The sequence below is a fragment of the Perkinsus marinus genome (genome assembly GCF_000006405.1).
Source record: "Perkinsus marinus ATCC 50983 genomic scaffold scf_1104296931260, whole genome shotgun sequence".
In the NCBI taxonomy this organism is placed as follows: domain Eukaryota; phylum Perkinsozoa; order Perkinsida; family Perkinsidae; genus Perkinsus; species Perkinsus marinus.
The window spans coordinates 70609-87522 of record NW_003215828.1 but is presented as its reverse complement, the minus strand read 5'-3'; the positions used below and the strand labels follow the sequence as shown (position 1 = coordinate 87522).

The window sequence follows — 16914 nt, the reverse complement described above, 5'->3', positions numbered from 1 at the left end:
TCTCTCCTCCTTTTCCTTGAACAAGTCGGCTAGTACTCGTGGAATGATGCCACGATGTTCATAGCTGCTCGTGCTCCCTACCATCGTGTATGTTTTACCAGCCCCCTAAGTAAACAGTATTGCCGATTCAAGCCATACACCTTCACATACAGTATGGCCATAGGCGATCACAGCACCATTGATTCCCTCAAAAGCTGAGCGGACAAGATATCTAGCAGCATGCTTGTAGACCTCTTGCTGACTGAGTAACACTCCATGAGGCAATGAACGACTCACTCCGTATACCTGCAGTTGACCAACAACCTGTCGACCTGAAAATGCCACTGCTCGGTTTGATTATCAGCCACGCTGAGACTTCCGCCTTTTTTCTTCTCTACCACCTCGGGTGCTATGAGATCGATACTCTACAGTACGATATAAGTGTTATTCATGAGGAGGTGGTTATGTTAATACGTCAGCTCCAGCATCGAATATGTAATGGTCCTTCGAAAAGTTACATGTAGGTCGAGTACGCACGATAACCTTCACGTTGTTGTTTCGAGACGATACCATACAGAAGGAGCAATGTCTACTCAGTGGGAATCTTGATGCCGATAACACACGCGATGGGATAATGATCACCCATTGGACTTTTAGTTACCATCGATCGCGTTAACATTGACGTATAACACTAGCCAGATCGTTACTATTCGGATAGATAGGCTGAATACCACAGGAGAAGAGCTTCCTACTAGCCATAGCTAGTGGGAGGAACAGATTGGGCCAGACAGATTCCACAGCACATGACTACTGGACGATAGAATGATCAATGAGGTAACGCCCAATACAATGGATACAATACCCATCCTAGTTAAATTTCGTCGATCACTGAGATTGACCATATCTCCATGAGCGCTTGCATATAGTCATTCTAGTGTTTCCTATTGACGCATGATGAACACAAGGCAAAGGAGGGTACACTAGACTTCAGAAGAAGTCACGGTCTAGTTGGAATGAATATGCAATATGCAACTATCCCTAGAGACAGAACGGTCGGCTCCCTGCAGCAACACGTAGCAGCGATATAAGCCACTACTGGGTCCAGCTCGTCATCATCAACAGCACCAACAACATCAGATAATCTAACGGAGGCCGTTACATAAGAGGAGGCCTCGCTAGGCCCCACCAACCGTGGTGGTGATGATGAAGGCGGAGCAGAAGCCATTAATAATGAGCGGTTGAGACGCTAGTTAAGGCAGCAGAGGGATAACGACGAGGAGCACAAAACAACCAGGGAGAAGTAGCAAGGTGTTGCAACGGTTTCGGCCGCTGCGAATGCCAAGTGCAACACTGATAATGGCGTTCCGTAGATACGCCATAGAGTGGACAATCTCGACAGAGAAAAAGTAATATATGAATGTTTGAAGAATCTATCAGAAATGTGTGACACGTCTTCATCGAGGTGATCGTGTTGGCCTTGTATAAGCCCTGTTGAGCTCATAGTTCGCCTGATACTCAATGACGGTCGACCCTATGGTGATGGTGATAGCAAACGTGGTTATGCGCAAACTATACATAAGAAGTGCGCTACTTCCGAATCACGATCGTCGTCGTTTTTGATAACATAATCACAAAAGATTACTAAGCAATGGTATCACATAAAAAGAGACGGTGTTGTACATAAGAAAAAGCATCGCAAAAACCAACAACACCAATACGTGCGTGTTGATGACAGCAATAGAAAGAGATCAGCGGGTTACATATGGTACTCGTGGCATGATTCTGGTAAGGCTATTGCTACCACCTAGAATGATACTTAACAGTGGCAGCAACAGTATAAGACGCCCCTTATTGGACGCAGCGGCATGATGATCATCATGACCATAGTGGCATCAACCGAGGATAAAAACACTTATCGTGATCGAGACCAGAAGCAGGGCAGTCGTGTGACACTGCTGGGGATGTGACTTCATCGTTTTCGAAGGCTCCACGTTGAGCACATATCGGCACTTCTTCACAATAGAGTGATTCGGAAGGCGGTTCTTCATAATAGCGAATGTGGGGCGACGTGAAGCTGTTGCCTCGCGATAAGCCAGAGTCTTCATCGCCAGCTGTATTAGAATGATCGCAGCCGTCAGTAATACTATGGCACGAGATTGGGTCCGGACTATGCTCAGTCACCTCCCTGGAAGGAGACTGCAAGTAACTGATTAATAGCATATCGTCAATCACCACACACACCATCAGCGTTGTTGAGCTCGCAAGTTTCCTCATCAGCTCAAGGAGTTTATATACGAACTCACTCAGGAATTTTCAGAAACCAACAAGAACTTCCGAAAAAAAATAACATTTCCCAATTTTCCCATCATCAGAAACACCATAGACTCACCTTTTCGGAACCCATCCCTGTTCACCCGTACTAGGGCGTATCACTAACGACCACTGACCATCATCGGTTACGCAGCTGCATCTGAGGTGTGGAGGCCCACTTGGAGAAAAACAGGCCTAAGTGTGGTACTGGAAAACCTCTCCAGCCGATATTTCCAGCATCTTGTCAGCAAAAGCCCCGTATGGGACGAAATCGCATATCGCTTTGCAATTAGCTGATGCCAGTCTGAAGATATCAACGACTGATTTGATCCAAGATGAGAACAGCGTACTCTTCAACGTGTATATGCTCTAGGGAACTGTCAGCAGGGACAGAGACCTTATCGGGAGTGATAGAAGTCATCATATCCGAGCGATTGGAATAATTGTCGAGTTGCTGTCGAGCCCATATGTCTCTATGATCCCCTGTAACCTGCAGGCAACCAGATATGTACCTTGTGAACTACAACCTAGTATCACCGTCGATGTCGTAGAGGAACTAGCGACTGCCGAACGGTCTCCGTGGGCATCCACAACCCTAGCCGGCGAAAACATGAGCAACTCTTCCTCTAAGCCTGGACCAACACGTGACGTCTGAATAGAGTGGATGAGATAAGGGACAGAGGACCAGATGTGAGTACCTCAGAAGCCTTAAGAAGAGCACTAGGTTCAGCTGCAGGAGAGATGTCGTCCCACACTGACGTCGTCCCAACCGTTGGTGGAACTGATGGCTACAGCATATAGAAAAACAAGAGGAGTTCACAGATGTATCGCTCACCCGTCCCGGGTTGCCGATCCAGTATACTATGTGGAGTACGGCTATCACCAGCATCGCCTTTGGCAGTGCAGCTTGGTAGGGTCTCAAGAACACACTCCCAATGGTGACACACCACCATATGCTCAGGGAAGTCTCGAACGCTGCCGATCCACTTGCATGGAATGTTGAGCACTTCATCCACTCTGAGGAGGATTACTCCCGAAACGGTCCACCTCCGTATTTTACTTATTGCAGCTTATTCGTATCTTACGATAGACTCTTAGCAACACTGCTATGGGACCTCCAACAGACTCATTAAAGGGGAAAACCTGACCGTAAGTTCACCAATGCCTGTAATGCAGTCCCCCCTCTTTCCTAGACCCTCGATATGAGAATCCGGTTGGCCTACATCGATCCCTTTCCTAAGGGGACAGCCACAAGATGGACAAGGTAGAGTCTTGAGCTTAGGCTCCTGCTCCACATTGGCACGTCGCCATCCCTCGAAGCATCTGCCCGTCAAGCGAATACCACACCATCACCAACTTCATCATACCCCTACCTTGCACACGTTACGTGCGTACACGCTGAAGCTATCGTAGGATCAGGTGTAGGCGAAGCCAGGGCGCCACAAATGGAACATAAGTATCTTTGCGCACAGCGAAGATTCCAACACCATGCATCATCATCGTCGTCGAAGCGTAGTCCTACTGTGCAATGCAAGGATGATCAACTTCATCTACGAGTTGGTCTCGAGTTATTGCCAGATGCTTTCCCGTACTCGCTGGGAGCTCCTGTGCGATCTAAAACATATAGCCCCGATGAGTAGCATTATTATGATCATCGTCAGCACCTCCAGCGCTCTCATCCGGAGACCAGGCAAGTCTATTGGCTTGGGTGAAGTTGATATCGGTGTGGTATTGATACCAGAAACTACACTCTCCTTACTGCATCTACGTCCGTTTCCTCTACCGTTGATGCATGGTTCCTAAATACTATTTCCAACCCCAACCAAGCACATATTTTCTCACTTCGCAGGTCTGCGAACTCTTCCTCTTAGACCCAGAAACAGAACCGCCACTACTGTGCCTGCCAAGGAACGTGATGGGAGTCTAATACCTTGGGTGAGCGGATGACCTGTTGTTATTATATTGTCGTCCATGAGGAGCACCAAGCGGTACGTAATTCCTGAGTTCTTCTTCGCTGTGCGCATACCTAAAGATACTCTCCATATCTCTTCCACTCACTCTAGAGAAACACTCACTTGCAAAGAGCACCGTTTTTGCAGCCGCATTTACCATATACCTGCTCGTAGCAAATAGCAGTCTTTGTAAGATTCGGGAGTAATCTCAACTCTGACTCGGAATGGGCGAAACTGACACGATGCATCAGCCGCCAACGAGCATCCCTATGAAGCCGCATGTGCATGCACTGTCACCACGTGTCACCCAACACTTTGAATCCTCATTATTCGAGCGCACACGTTGGTGACGCCACCCCAGCAGTACTACTACCTGCAGCGATCCCCTTGGGGACAGCTCCACAGGCCATCAGCATTCATCCTGAGCTTAGGGCACATCTTGGTTTTCAAGAAGGCATTGGCCTGATCAGAGATAAACGCATCATTAAGAGAACGGCAGGTGCCTAGAATTGAACCCGGGACCCACTACTACCTTCACAGCGGTAGCCATACTCTCCGTACGGTAGACTAGTAGCGTACCGTCAGGAGCCGACTTCGTACCCGTATTCGTAAGGGGCGAGCAGGAGGTCTATAGAGAGCACTCAAGCGACTGATAACATGGCGAGGACTCACCCTTCTTATCGCGAGTTCCAGCTTGGACTTCACCGAGTCCTCGGAGTCGCGACGAGGTCGTCTAGTCTGAGCCCATCTCACTATTGCTGAGGGACTCTCTGCATCAGTTGTGGTAGAAGCAGACATGGCCCGCTCCGACTTAACCACCGACCGGCGGCGCTGTTGAGTCAACGTTTTTGAATTGTCCATTTCGTGTTCAGAGTGGTTGGTCACTGTAGGAGAAATACCAGTAAGCCAAACAGATGCCGACAGTACACACCCTCGTTTGAAGACTCTAACTCAAAGCCACCGTAACATCAGATTCAACATGTTATTCCTACTCCAACCCGCGACGCCGAGATTCGTCTTTGGAAGAATGCACCATCGGCATTTAGCAGTCACTACACTAGCATCGTCGATCAATGACCTCCAGCCTGCTGTTAGCTACCACCCACATGCCGTTTACTACTCCGTATCACTACTACATCTCTGTCCGAAGGCACTCGTCTGGTCGCTCCAGTGATCCCAAGGAGCACCGAGTGTGAGGTCCTAAGGACGATTTCTATTTCAAACCGAGCCAAGATAGATTTATCGTCAGTCTAATGCTTCTGAGAAGAGCTGAATGATAACCTCCACCGACCCCTCGAGACCAACATGCATAAAAACTACCGACCGCGCCCCTATCCAGTTTGTGAGGGAGAGAGTTCCTTGTTAGTGACTGGATAAAGATAAGGGAACGCAGGCCTGCATCAACAAGCCTTGAGAACAACTCTATTGAGCTCGAGCTGAGGTAGTGGAACAGTAACTCTGCCCAGATGACGTGGGATAACTCAAGTATAGACGTGAATTAATCCTGGGTAAAAATACAAGAGAGGTTTTCTCTTCCAGCTTTTGAAGGGGAGCCAGAATAGGTCCAGACACCAGTCGCAGCTACGGCACAAAGAACGAGAGTAGGACAATCATAAAACAATTCAATTCCTACGAGCTGAATAGAAAAAACGCTCACAATCTTGCTCTCTCACATTTCCTCAACGTGTGAAACGGTTAGCTCGGTTGTGGTAAGAGAATTATTCACATCCAACATCGAAGACAACACGAGTCACAAGTACACGGACCTTCATCAACCGTAAACCGCTCCAAAAAATAAATCGAACCCACAGAGGAACGGGCGGAACAATGGTTTGCAATAATCACTTGGAGCTTGGTATGCGAGCATGTATAGAAGTTCCATGTTGTATCACCAGGGTTGAAATATATGTTTGCTTTCCTCAGCTGATCTCAGGAATTTCCTCACTAATCACTAGAGTTTTCATAAGAACTAGTGTAGAGGTGTCAATAAACCGGCGATAATTTCTCTTAATTTCCTCACAATCCTTTTATTATCACCAACACATGTAGTTGACCGTGTGCATATTTTCCGCTGGCATTGTTCACTATCACCCGAATACATTCAACTCGGATGATCTGAGCGACTTCCGATTAGCAGAACACAACTTTGGAAAAAGTACAGTAGAAACAACGTTGGTGAAATGGGCTATAATGGTAGTCGTTGTCATCTAGATTCGACCTTTAATCGAGGACAGACATTCATAGCTTGCAGTTCTTGGAATAGCAGCTTGCAAGCGTACGGCATACGTATATCAACGATGTTCTCACTCGTACCACACAACCTATGCAACAACAACACCACATAACCAAACGTATCACCACAATTCAGCTTACTTGCACGTTCCGTTTTGGTACGATAAAAGGCCGCAGCGTCGACACACGGAAGCTGTGAAGACATCACTGGAGAGCATAAGACGCTCCAGCAACAGATTGGAGGCGCCATATGCCACCTATAGGAAACCATGACTGGACATCTCAAGTAGGGATCTTACTAAGCAATCCCTTTCCATCTCTCCCAGACGAAGGCCACCATCCTTCGCCCTTCCTTCAGTAGGCTGTCGAGTGAGCTGATTCACGGGGCCGGTGGAACGAGCATGGATCTTGTCCATAACCTGCAAATAGCCAGTACGGAATCCAGCACAGAGCTGCATGGAAAACTGACCATATGCTTCAGTTTTTGATAGTAAATCGGACCCACGAAAATGTAGCACTCCAGAGCCTCCCCTGTGACGCCAGATGTGATATACTCCTTAGCGCTAGGATGGAAGCCATGCCGGATCAAGGATTGTGTCATGTGCTCCTTAGTTGTCCCGCCAAAGGCCGTACCATACGAACGTTCACCATCGAGAACGCCAGCTTTGCCAGACACACACTCCTGAGAAATGCCGTGACTGGTGAAAAACTGCTGAATATAATTACCAATAGTTTTCCCACAGTCATTCGACTGGGGAAACCATGAGGGTTCATGATCAGATCTGGACACCATCCCTTCTCGCCGAAAGGCATGTCCTCCTGGTTCACAATGAGACCAACCACACCCTTCTGGCCGTGTCGACTGATAAAATAGGCGTTGAAAAGCTTTCATCAGCTTCGCTCCGCCTACCTTGAGAACTTATCACCCAGCTCGGGTCGTCGGGTCTGTCTGGTGATGCACTTGAATATTTTAGCTTGATCTTCGTTCTCCGTAGCAATGACTCTATCCACATATGAAGGCACAGGATTCTTGTATCTATGTAGACAGAGTTATAATGCCCCAGGGGTGATTTGAACCCACGATATCGGAGTGTCCCTCCAGTGAGAGACCTGCCCTGTAGCAGCATCGCTCATAGGCGACACCTTGTTGATGAGAATACCACCATCAACGACTTGCTCTCCAGAGAAAGGCAGACCGTCCTCATCAATGATAGCATACCTACAGGAACAATGTTTGTCCTCAACAGGCCTGTAACCTACTTCTTCGCCCGTCCCACGAAACCTCCTTGCCGCTGATGACGACCTCCTCCCTTACCCCCACCCCCGACCACCGGTGGTGCTCGCAGCTCTTCACTGGATCCAATGGCCGACCGAGCCAGTGGTGTTGCCTGCAATGGTGTCATAACTTGACAGATCGCTGCCTCTCCAACTCACATATTTCCGGGTTACACAGCACCGTCCGAAACCTCTATCGATCGACGCCTTGTTCATGATAAGCGCATCTTCAATATCATATCTGAATGAACCTCTATGGTAGACCTCACGATTCGCCCTCAACTCACCCCGAATAGCTCATAACCGCCACACTAGCGTTGTGGCCAGCTGGGAGGTTATCATACCCAATAAGGTCAATGGTTCGGCTCTTGCACATCGGCTGTTGGGGATACGTCAACAGCAGCAGCTGAGTATCCGTTCGAAGGTGCTGAGAGAGAGCTTCACGACAAAAGGGCCCAACCAGGAGGTCCCTACCTGGTTACACGCGATGTTACCCATAGCTTGTTTACCCATCGCGCATTGGTATGTGTTACGAGGGGACTGGTTATGGTGGGGGTAGGGGACCAAGCCGGCCACAGCTCCCAGCAGAGTAAGGGGCTCGATCTGGCGACAGTGGTCATGATGATGAGTGAATAGGTACGCGGACGAGGCATACCTCTAGATGTGTAGACTCCATCGTGACGTCCTCAGGGTTGATAGCGATATATGAATTGTTCTCCTCATTCACGTCGACCCACTCTATTATACCCAATCTCAGGAAGTCAGTAAACCTGATATAAGATGCTATGATAGATTATACACACGTCCAGCAACCTCACCTGAGCTCCCCTGACCTGAGCTTCCGTAGATGCACCTCCGGCTTCAGCATAGGCTTGCCCTTCTTCACCACAATAAGGGGTCGACAGAGGCGACCACCGTCTGTCGCGATAATGATAGCTCTCTGTGCTTCATGCTCGTAGATCGACACGAACTCCCCGATTTTGCCCCGCCGACGCAGCGTTCTCATATCACTCATGAAAGTCTGGGGCCTTCTATGGACGCCCAGCAGGGCACCATTGAGGAACACAGTAATGGTGCCAGCTGAATGAAGTTCCTCACCAGTGAGCCCTGCTGCATCCTCAACACCTACCAACAACGATAAGGACTAATGAGTACCACCATAAGAGCTCACCAAGGGAATAGCAAAGACGTCGTATCGGTCCTTCCTCGTCGGGTGTAGTGACGTGGGCCAACAGTGACAAGGCCTTGATAAGCCCGCACTGTTCACCTTCAGGAGTGTCGGAAGGGCACAGCATACCCCACTGGGAGGGCTGCAGGGCTCGAGGCCCCGCCAGCTTACGGGACTTCTCGAACTGGGACCTGATGTGACCGTCACATCTACTGTGGGCTACCATAACAGACTCTCACTTAACGCGAGTCATGGCCCCCAATGCAGCGATGAAGGAGAACCGCGAGAGAACCTAAGACAATGTGATAGTAGCATAAACCACTGTACAGATGAGACAAGAACCCACCTGGCTAACGCCCGAGCGATCGATTCGGAAACGTTTGATGTTTCCAGTTGCCCGAACTGATAGCCCTGTTCATGCCTCTTGTGATCCTCTCAGAGTCTATATCACGTAGCACGTCGGGATAGCCGCTGTCAAGCCCAACCGTGGACCGACCCGCTCGTGCAGAAGACGTCTACCACACAAACAGGTGCAAGCCCTCCCTCCAGAAAGGTTACCTGCTGGAAGAACTTGGTAAGGCGCATGTCAACAGACTTCTTGATCTCAGTGTTCATGCTCTTGAAAAGATCCTCGAACAGAAGGGCGATCAGCTGCCCGGCCAACTCGAGACGTTTGTTGCCGTAGTAGTCGCGATCATCAAGAAGCGTCGAGTCGCTGCGTGCATCCAAGGCCTGATGAGCGAGAAATCTTCGCTGTGCGCAAGGCCGGTAAAGATATCCTTAAACGCGCATCTCAGCAGACTTACTCGTCGCATCATGAGACACAGGAATCTGCACTTGCCACTGAAATCAAGAGGTTTGGTGGCACCTCCCTTATCCTGATCGAAGGCCGAGCTGAAGCTTCCATCGGCATACACTGAGATGTGCGAGAGGACTTGGCGGACCTACAACGGCAGTGTGGAAGCTAACGACCATACCGTAAATTCCCCAAGCTTCCCAGGAATCGTCCAATACTCCCTATAATCACATTACTATAGGTGTACATATTACTACTGATATGTATTCCGGTTTTTATTGAGTAAAAGTTTAGAATTTTACGAATTTTCATCGTGAAAATACGTAAAAAGTTGGCTATGACTCAAAATACCAGCAAGTGAATACAACAGTACTATCACTAAGCCTACCAAAACTTCTAGGGCCTCTCCCATTTTTCTCTCAGTCGCATCGGTGTTGCCAGGGCCAGTTCCAGCCGAGCCTAACGTTGTGGGATGAAATCGATCAACAAGGCGTCAGCAACAACTGACTTCTGATTTTCAGCTTATTTCCGAGATACTCAAGGGCTTGTTGTTGACTGAAGACCCCCGTAGCATGGGCGTCTTGCAGACTTAGAATCATACCATCGACATGACACTTCTCAGTGCCCACCATTTGAACCTACATAGAGGAACACATCTTCTCCCCAACCAGACGCGCAATCGTGGGCTTTTTCTCATACGCTCCTATCGAAGAGCCCAGGTTGCCTCTGCCACTTACTATCTCTTGATCAGACTCCATGCCCATTGCCCTAAGCATGATGACTGCCGGTATGAGCTCAGTGAAGGCCGAATGCTTCACGAACAGTCCGCTCAGCTCCGACTTGAAACACACAACCGTTCCTGCAATTTCGTGGCGCGCGACATATCTCAGGGCATCTTACGTGACTTGTTATCAGCTGTGGAGCTGGTGACCACAGCCTGGACCAATTTCTTCGGGTCCATCTCCACGATGATACGATTGTTGCTCAACTGCTCCTGCATCAGAAGCACCTTCTCCGTGCCCTTGATGATGAAATATCCACCAGGGTCGTGTCTAAGGCAGAGACCCCTGAGAGCTGACCGCCAGCCGCAGCTGCTTACGGGCATTCCTGCATCCTCTCCATCTGCTCTGTAGTGGCATCGTGAAGTCGGCACAGCTTCGAGCGGAGCATTATCGGCAGACGTCCCACACAAACGCCATTCTTCCGCACTACTTCACGCCCTCGAACGTATGAGATGTCCACCAGGATGTCACTCGCGTACTGAGGACAAGTTATAGTAACAAAGCTAAGATTGCTGTGGTATCAACCCTAAAGATGCCTAGAGAGGTCGGCGAGTCCAGGACACGGAAGATGCTGGTATAGATGATAACAACAAGAAGCGTTCACTACCGTCATATCCCTAATACGGCACATCATAGGAGTAGTTTGAACATGCTGCAGCACGCCACGGTAGCTAGGGGCTCCCACACGGACGTCGTGGTACTCTAAGAACCAGTTAGGGTCGACATCACTGGTGATACGCCTATTGGACTCAGCCAGGACCTGACACCAACACTTCCCCCATGCTCGATGATGCTGCTGTCGAACACATTCCTTTCCACATTAGGCTAAGCCGCTGAGATTTACAAAGTGATACCAACACTACTACACAATGCACGCATGCGTTCGACACGTCGACCTTACGATATCTTTAATCTCCGTCGTAACGAAGTAGTTGAAACTATCAATATGCTGCTTCACCAAGCCCCTAGCCTCCAAGAACGCTGGTAGTAGCTCCCACTTGTCGGCCCAAGTGGGTGGGGCCTCCTCACTGGAAGGGGGTGGGATGAACTGCTCTGCTGCGGAAGGCTTCTGTTTCGAGGCCGGCGGTGACATGGCGTATCACGATAGCAGTAGCAATCGAGGCGCAGAAGCGAGCAAGCAACAACTGACAACCCACGCAGGTTCGATCCCCGCATATTGCACTTCAACACAATAATACCAGATAAACACACCTGTAAGTACAACTGCGTCATCATGACTTTCACTGTGCTCACATAGAGCACCCAACTAAAGAAAGGTAAAAACACTTCGGGCCAAACTAAGTGTTGGCCTATGAACCTGTCAACGATGACAGCACAGTGCATATTCATTTCCATCAGCATACCTCTAACACCATCACTCGCCCCTGTAGTAGAGTCCGTTTCTGACGTGTCACCACGGCTAGTCTCAGCTTGGTCCCTATACCCTCGTAACCGTCGCCACAGAGAGCCTTCAACCTACCACAAGGCTTATAGCAAGCCCTAGTGCAATCGTCCTCACCACGCTGTCGTCAGTTGTAGCAGAAAGTTGGGATGTCTGTCGGGCGTTGGGTATACACCATGGAAGTAAGAACAGCGTGAATAACGGACAAGACGCTGATAGCACAGCCGCCTTCCACAGACTAGAGAAAGGCCATAAACAACTGAGGATGACCGATAAACCGCTCACTTGCTGAACTGATGCTCTTCGTTGACCGCTCCTACTGGGCGAACATTAAGCTCGTGCAAGACGAACGCCCCGATGTACTTAGCCTGATAAGCTCCACTGATACCATTCTACATGAGCCCGGACTATACCATAGTATGGCCAGCACTAGCACAGCCTGCTAAGAGGGCGAACATTGTAGACTCCATGCCTTGGGGGCAGAGTTTCGAAGTGAGGATGAGGGTAGGCATCCACATCCACTGTCGGGTGACCTAAGGGACCCCTATGGAAGAACAAGGGGAGACGAGGTACAGCCTACCTCAAGCATTGAGGTACCTCCCAGGACGAACACCTTGTCCGATATCCCTATGGCGAGGTTCCATCGAAGGAATACGAAAGTCTGTAGAACAAATGCAGATTAGTCAAATAATGGGAAAAATAGCGCGCGCCCAAAGGTGTTCACCTGCAACAAGGCCACAGTGACATGGAGGGCGTTGGCCAGAATGAGGAGGTTCCTGAAGGTCCATTCACGCATATACTGCCAGTAGATGAGGACACCGAAAATCGAGAAAGCATTCGAGACAACTCCAAGGACCTATCAAGGCCAGCGCTACAACAAGCCACAGCAGCTCTTACTACAGTAGTGTAGTAGATTGGGGTAAAGTTGGGACCGCCAGGGAACTGCTCGGGAGTATCGGTGAAGAAGTAGAATGCCCCACCTTCTATAGACACGGCCAACGAGGCCTGAAATCAACAACAGTCACGAGGCCAGCACGGTGTAGGCCCACTGACTTGAACTATAGAGAAGACCGTGAACTTGGCGATTACTGGTGTCAGAACTACCCCAAAAAGGACCACCAGTACCACCGTCAAGATGCACCCAGTGTAAGCAGCCGTCCGGACGTGGCCCCTGAGCCCAAGATGAGGTCCATGGACCCGACAGGATAACCACCTACTCCTGGAAGCCTATACCGTTGATAACAGTAGTGCAAGCCAGCATGATGCAGGCAAGCATGACTAACTCTGAGTAGCCCTGTCGCCTCAACGCAGCGTAGCTCTCCGAAACCTCCTCCCTCCCTATAGAAAGGCCTCCTCCACACGATAGAGGTAGTTTTACGGCTGCCTACCAACTTTTCGCTCGCCCAGAAAATTGAAAAAAACGAGTGGTATGAATAAAGCTGCAGGAAGCAGGCAGGGGAAGAAGGGTGCATGAGGACCATACCTACATCACCGTATGCTGTAGCCTGTTAGTCGAAGGGCTCACTTGGTGATGATGGTCCCGACAGTAGCAGCAGCAATGACTTCAAAGGTGTTTTTGCCGAGCAATACGAACGTTATCAGCCTGGGGGAGCTGCCACCATCAGATTGATTTCGCATTAGGTCCGAGTATCTGAGCATAGTAGTATCATAGGCCTCCCTGCATACCACACCAACCTCGCTTCTGTCAGTAGGTTCTGGACAGTGACAAAGACCGTACAAGTGAACATAGCAAACACGACCTACGAGGACCATCTCAGTAGTGCTCTTCATAGTGACCGTACCGATGATAGAGACAGCCTCCTTTCGAGTAGAGGAAGGTACTCCCCTTTCCCGTCGGTGACCGGGTTGGCACATAGGAGAAGGAAGGCCCCAATCCCCAGTACGGCCGATAGGAGGATATACGGCTGCTTATGGTAGCCGAGGACAGGACACATGTCCGAGAGGACACCGAAACTAAGGGGGAGATGATACCAAGGGCCAACGGACAGTTGCCGCCTCACACAGGCTTCATAACCCAAGGCATGAATACCACACCAGAGAGGATTTGCAGTTGTGGTCCGCTCACTCGATAGGACCTAAAGAGCAGTGACAGTAGTGGTAACAGCACACATGCAGTGAACCTACCGTAGGAGGTAGTCCATAGTACTGAGCATGTAGTAGAGGACCAAGCCTTTGGTAAGGTGTTGAGATACACATATCCACACTAGTATCTTATCCCTGAGGCCAACATATTATACAATTCACCCTCCTGACCTACCCAAAGTCAACACGAAGCTTTCCGAACCACTCCTTCACCGAATCACCGCCACCACCGACGCTACCACGAGGGATTTTCGAGCTGACCTCCTTCCTAGGCGATGCCTGCCGACTCCTATTTCGCGGCGACGGTCCACCCTAACATCAAGTACGCCAAACTTCTCCCAACACTTGCGGCTTTCCTCGGCAATGGTCACCTTCCCAGCCGTGGACCTCATCATAAGTCCTATCTCCTCATCAGCGAGAGCGGCGTCAGCTTCCTCACTATACATGGAAAGCGCTCTACAGTTGACCAACTTCGAGGGACATCAAGGAAATCAGGAAATCCCAACTGCTCGGGGCTTCCAGGCAAACATGAAAACTCAATGACCAGTCAGACCTGTAGAATGATGTGTTTCAACGGTATTAGTAGTATTAGCAGGATAAGGCAGTAAAAGGTGTCATAATGTTTCACTCGGAGGCATCCTCTACAGCAGTGAAGTACTGTTGGTAGATAGCAAAGATCAACACCAACAAAGCGATTATGTATTTGCCCCTCCTCGAGAACATGGCCGCAAAAAGGTTCTGGAAAGAAAAACATTCAGCACGCATGCACCACTTCAGAGACTCACTCGAATGAATATGACCAAACGCGCAAACTTCATGATAATCCTGAGGAAAAACTTTATGACTCGACCACTGAGCCATCTCGGTAGTGCCGCCTTGCCGTCCGGACCCGCAGCCTGGGAACCTGGAAAAAACGCCCTTCGTTACTTATGGGGATATGCTCAACGGCAGCGGAGCGAAGTTCCAACTATGTGATAAAACTACTCATACGGTGGACTCCTTCACCATACCCACAAGGAGTAACATAGGGTACTACCTGCAGCCTGTTGTGCTATGAGGTTCTCCAAAACATCATCAGGCATCGAGCTAATCATAGCTTCCATCGACTTCAACATCCGGGGGTCCTTAAAAATATCCCCAGGATGGTCCGGCATTTTAGGGACCTCCGCCGCCGTGCTGCCCTCACTCCCTGCAGCATTGCTCACTGGTGCTGTCGTTTGGGCAGAGGCCTGATGACCATCAGCCAACACTAGTAGACAACAAAGGGTGGTAGCAGATTACCTGGGACATGGCATTCATCTGCTCAGGTGACATATTCTTCATCATATCCCCCATGGCCTTCATCATATCCTTATTCCGCATCATGTCCCTCATGGCAGCAGCATCCTATCACCAACACCATGCAAGAGGCCGACCTCCTCGAGGGACCCCACCTGACTGCTAGCCCCCATCCCCGACATCTTCAGCATACTATCGAACTGCTCATCGGACATGCCAGCCATCATATCACTCATCTGAGTATGTAAGTGAGTAAGACGAGTACTTCAACAACATACTTGATTCATAACATCAGGATTCTCCTTCATCATTCGAGTGGCCTCGGCCAGTCCCGCCGACCCCGTAGGAGGCATTCGGGGAGCCGTAGAGCTGCTAGATGCTGCTGTGGTTGCAGGAGCAGTACCAGAGGCCGCGGTCTTCCTCAGCTGGTCGATCTGAAACCAGTGTGGGCAAATATACACATGGTCAACTACACGTGTCGGTGACTATGTAAAAATTTCAAGGAAATTCTGGGAAATTCTTGTTGGCTATCGAACACCTCCACCCGACTGCGCATATAAACTCCTATAATCAGCGTGGAAAATCCCGAGCTCAGCTGAGGAAAGCAAACATATATTCCAACACTGTCTGAGACAGATAAGGAGAAGACATACGCTGTAACATATCCTTTTCCTAGTAACAATATCCTTGGATTCCTCATGTTACGATCATCAGCCACCCCCCAGCCCAGACTTTCTACCTGCTCCTGCGGTAGGGACCCCACCACGTCCTTCATCCTTTCCACGAACTCAGGGTCTTCACTACGAAGCTTTTCCGCGAACTTACGGGCTGCCGCAGAATTGCCAGGGGCGCTTCCAGTCAGCTGCACGTTGCGCAACTCGTTCATCTAGAGATGAATAATAGGTTAGGAAGAGCCCCATAGGCCGATCGCGAGCATTGATGACCGTACTACTTCTTCAGGCGTCATGTCCTTCATCACTTTCTGCATCTTCATTACCATCTCTGGGTCCGAGGCAAGCTTAGCAGAGACCTCTCGCTGAAGATCAGCAGACGCATTAGAAGATGACGAAGGAGTGGTAGACGCCGATGCAGTGGTCGTCGATGTCGAGGAAGACTTTCCTGCTTCCTAAGGACAGCACCATCCGATACCGCAAGAGGTTCTAATTGATGTCAGTGATGTCCTCACATATACCTACTTCATTGACGACTGGCTCCTCCTCTGTTGGTACTACATAGTCGTCGGGGAGACTCTCCTTGAAGGCCTCGAAGTCGGAGACTAACACCTCGTCATTCGGTGACAACCGAGCCGCTATCGATAGGTCGAGATAAGCCTTATCGATCTCCTTCAGTTCTCGATAGGCCACCCCTAATAGGGATGTGAATTTCGTGGCGCAGTGACGCTGGATGCAGTACCTCGCCTGTATAGAGCCTTCACTGCCTTAGGGTCCTGCTGCAACACTTGGTCACAGTACTCGCGACACTCGTCGTACCTAAGCGCTCATTGCAAAAAAGGCTTGATAAGGCAGATGATACTTCTCCAGCTTGAGACAGCAAAGGGCAGCATTAGAGCAAAGGGCCTTCTGTAGGGCCAAGACGGTGGGAGTGCTGTATGATTTCACGTTATCCAGACCCCTAGT

At 49.7% G+C, this 16914-nt stretch overlaps 6 protein-coding genes across 6 annotated transcripts in view; all 6 read right to left on the bottom strand.

Moving 5' to 3' along the window:
- The window catches only part of Pmar_PMAR008905 (conserved hypothetical protein), a gene marked incomplete at both ends in the record, with an annotated part of 1809 nt that extends 1725 nt beyond the window's left edge, over positions 1 to 84 (bottom strand). Inside the window, one exon of the mRNA XM_002786733.1 lies at positions 1 to 84. This exon is cut by the window's left edge and continues 4 nt beyond it. Within this exon, the coding sequence (XP_002786779.1) occupies positions 1 to 84 (84 nt within the window).
- A 4276-nt stretch (positions 85 to 4360) lies between these two features.
- On the bottom strand, positions 4361 to 5039 carry Pmar_PMAR008904 (hypothetical protein; the record flags this gene model as incomplete). Its single annotated transcript, XM_002786732.1, has 4 exons — positions 4361 to 4475; positions 4615 to 4703; positions 4774 to 4869; positions 4914 to 5039. 4 exons carry the CDS (start codon positions 5037 to 5039, stop codon positions 4361 to 4363), a joined length of 426 nt encoding a protein of 141 aa, XP_002786778.1.
- A 1405-nt stretch (positions 5040 to 6444) lies between these two features.
- On the bottom strand, positions 6445 to 11587 carry Pmar_PMAR008903 (DNA-directed RNA polymerase III subunit 127.6 kDa polypeptide, putative; the record flags this gene model as incomplete). Its single annotated transcript, XM_002786731.1, has 25 exons — positions 6445 to 6562; positions 6615 to 6730; positions 6773 to 6892; positions 6943 to 7155; positions 7200 to 7335; positions 7384 to 7509; positions 7555 to 7692; positions 7734 to 7861; positions 7908 to 7989; positions 8036 to 8175; positions 8223 to 8351; positions 8404 to 8518; positions 8567 to 8873; positions 8920 to 9107; positions 9156 to 9208; positions 9263 to 9318; positions 9368 to 9431; positions 9475 to 9648; positions 9723 to 9832; positions 10221 to 10350; positions 10450 to 10571; positions 10613 to 10764; positions 10812 to 10972; positions 11102 to 11254; positions 11396 to 11587. 25 exons carry the CDS (start codon positions 11585 to 11587, stop codon positions 6445 to 6447), a joined length of 3423 nt encoding a protein of 1140 aa, XP_002786777.1.
- Positions 11588 to 12177: 590 nt separating this feature from the next.
- Positions 12178 to 13172, bottom strand: Pmar_PMAR008902 (conserved hypothetical protein; the record flags this gene model as incomplete). The annotated part of the gene is made up of 7 exons (XM_002786730.1): positions 12178 to 12264; positions 12310 to 12429; positions 12477 to 12557; positions 12621 to 12752; positions 12797 to 12901; positions 12950 to 13067; positions 13114 to 13172. The coding sequence occupies 7 exons, from the start codon at positions 13170 to 13172 to the stop codon at positions 12178 to 12180; spliced, it is 702 nt and encodes a 233-aa protein (XP_002786776.1).
- Positions 13173 to 13417: 245 nt separating this feature from the next.
- Positions 13418 to 14445, bottom strand: Pmar_PMAR008901 (hypothetical protein; the record flags this gene model as incomplete). The annotated part of the gene is made up of 7 exons (XM_002786729.1): positions 13418 to 13547; positions 13592 to 13656; positions 13699 to 13870; positions 13918 to 13992; positions 14042 to 14134; positions 14175 to 14278; positions 14326 to 14445. The coding sequence occupies 7 exons, from the start codon at positions 14443 to 14445 to the stop codon at positions 13418 to 13420; spliced, it is 759 nt and encodes a 252-aa protein (XP_002786775.1).
- A 178-nt stretch (positions 14446 to 14623) lies between these two features.
- Pmar_PMAR008900 (fk506 binding protein, putative) overlaps positions 14624 to 16914 on the bottom strand; it is a gene marked incomplete at both ends in the record, with an annotated part of 2640 nt that continues 349 nt past the window's right edge. The window contains 11 exons of the mRNA XM_002786728.1: positions 14624 to 14737; positions 14785 to 14903; positions 15036 to 15228; positions 15281 to 15385; positions 15433 to 15513; positions 15556 to 15711; positions 16017 to 16163; positions 16230 to 16313; positions 16474 to 16643; positions 16691 to 16767; positions 16811 to 16909. Of these exons, the coding sequence (XP_002786774.1) occupies positions 14624 to 14737; positions 14785 to 14903; positions 15036 to 15228; positions 15281 to 15385; positions 15433 to 15513; positions 15556 to 15711; positions 16017 to 16163; positions 16230 to 16313; positions 16474 to 16643; positions 16691 to 16767; positions 16811 to 16909 (1345 nt within the window). The remainder of the gene's footprint in view (positions 14738 to 14784; positions 14904 to 15035; positions 15229 to 15280; positions 15386 to 15432; positions 15514 to 15555; positions 15712 to 16016; positions 16164 to 16229; positions 16314 to 16473; positions 16644 to 16690; positions 16768 to 16810; positions 16910 to 16914) is intronic.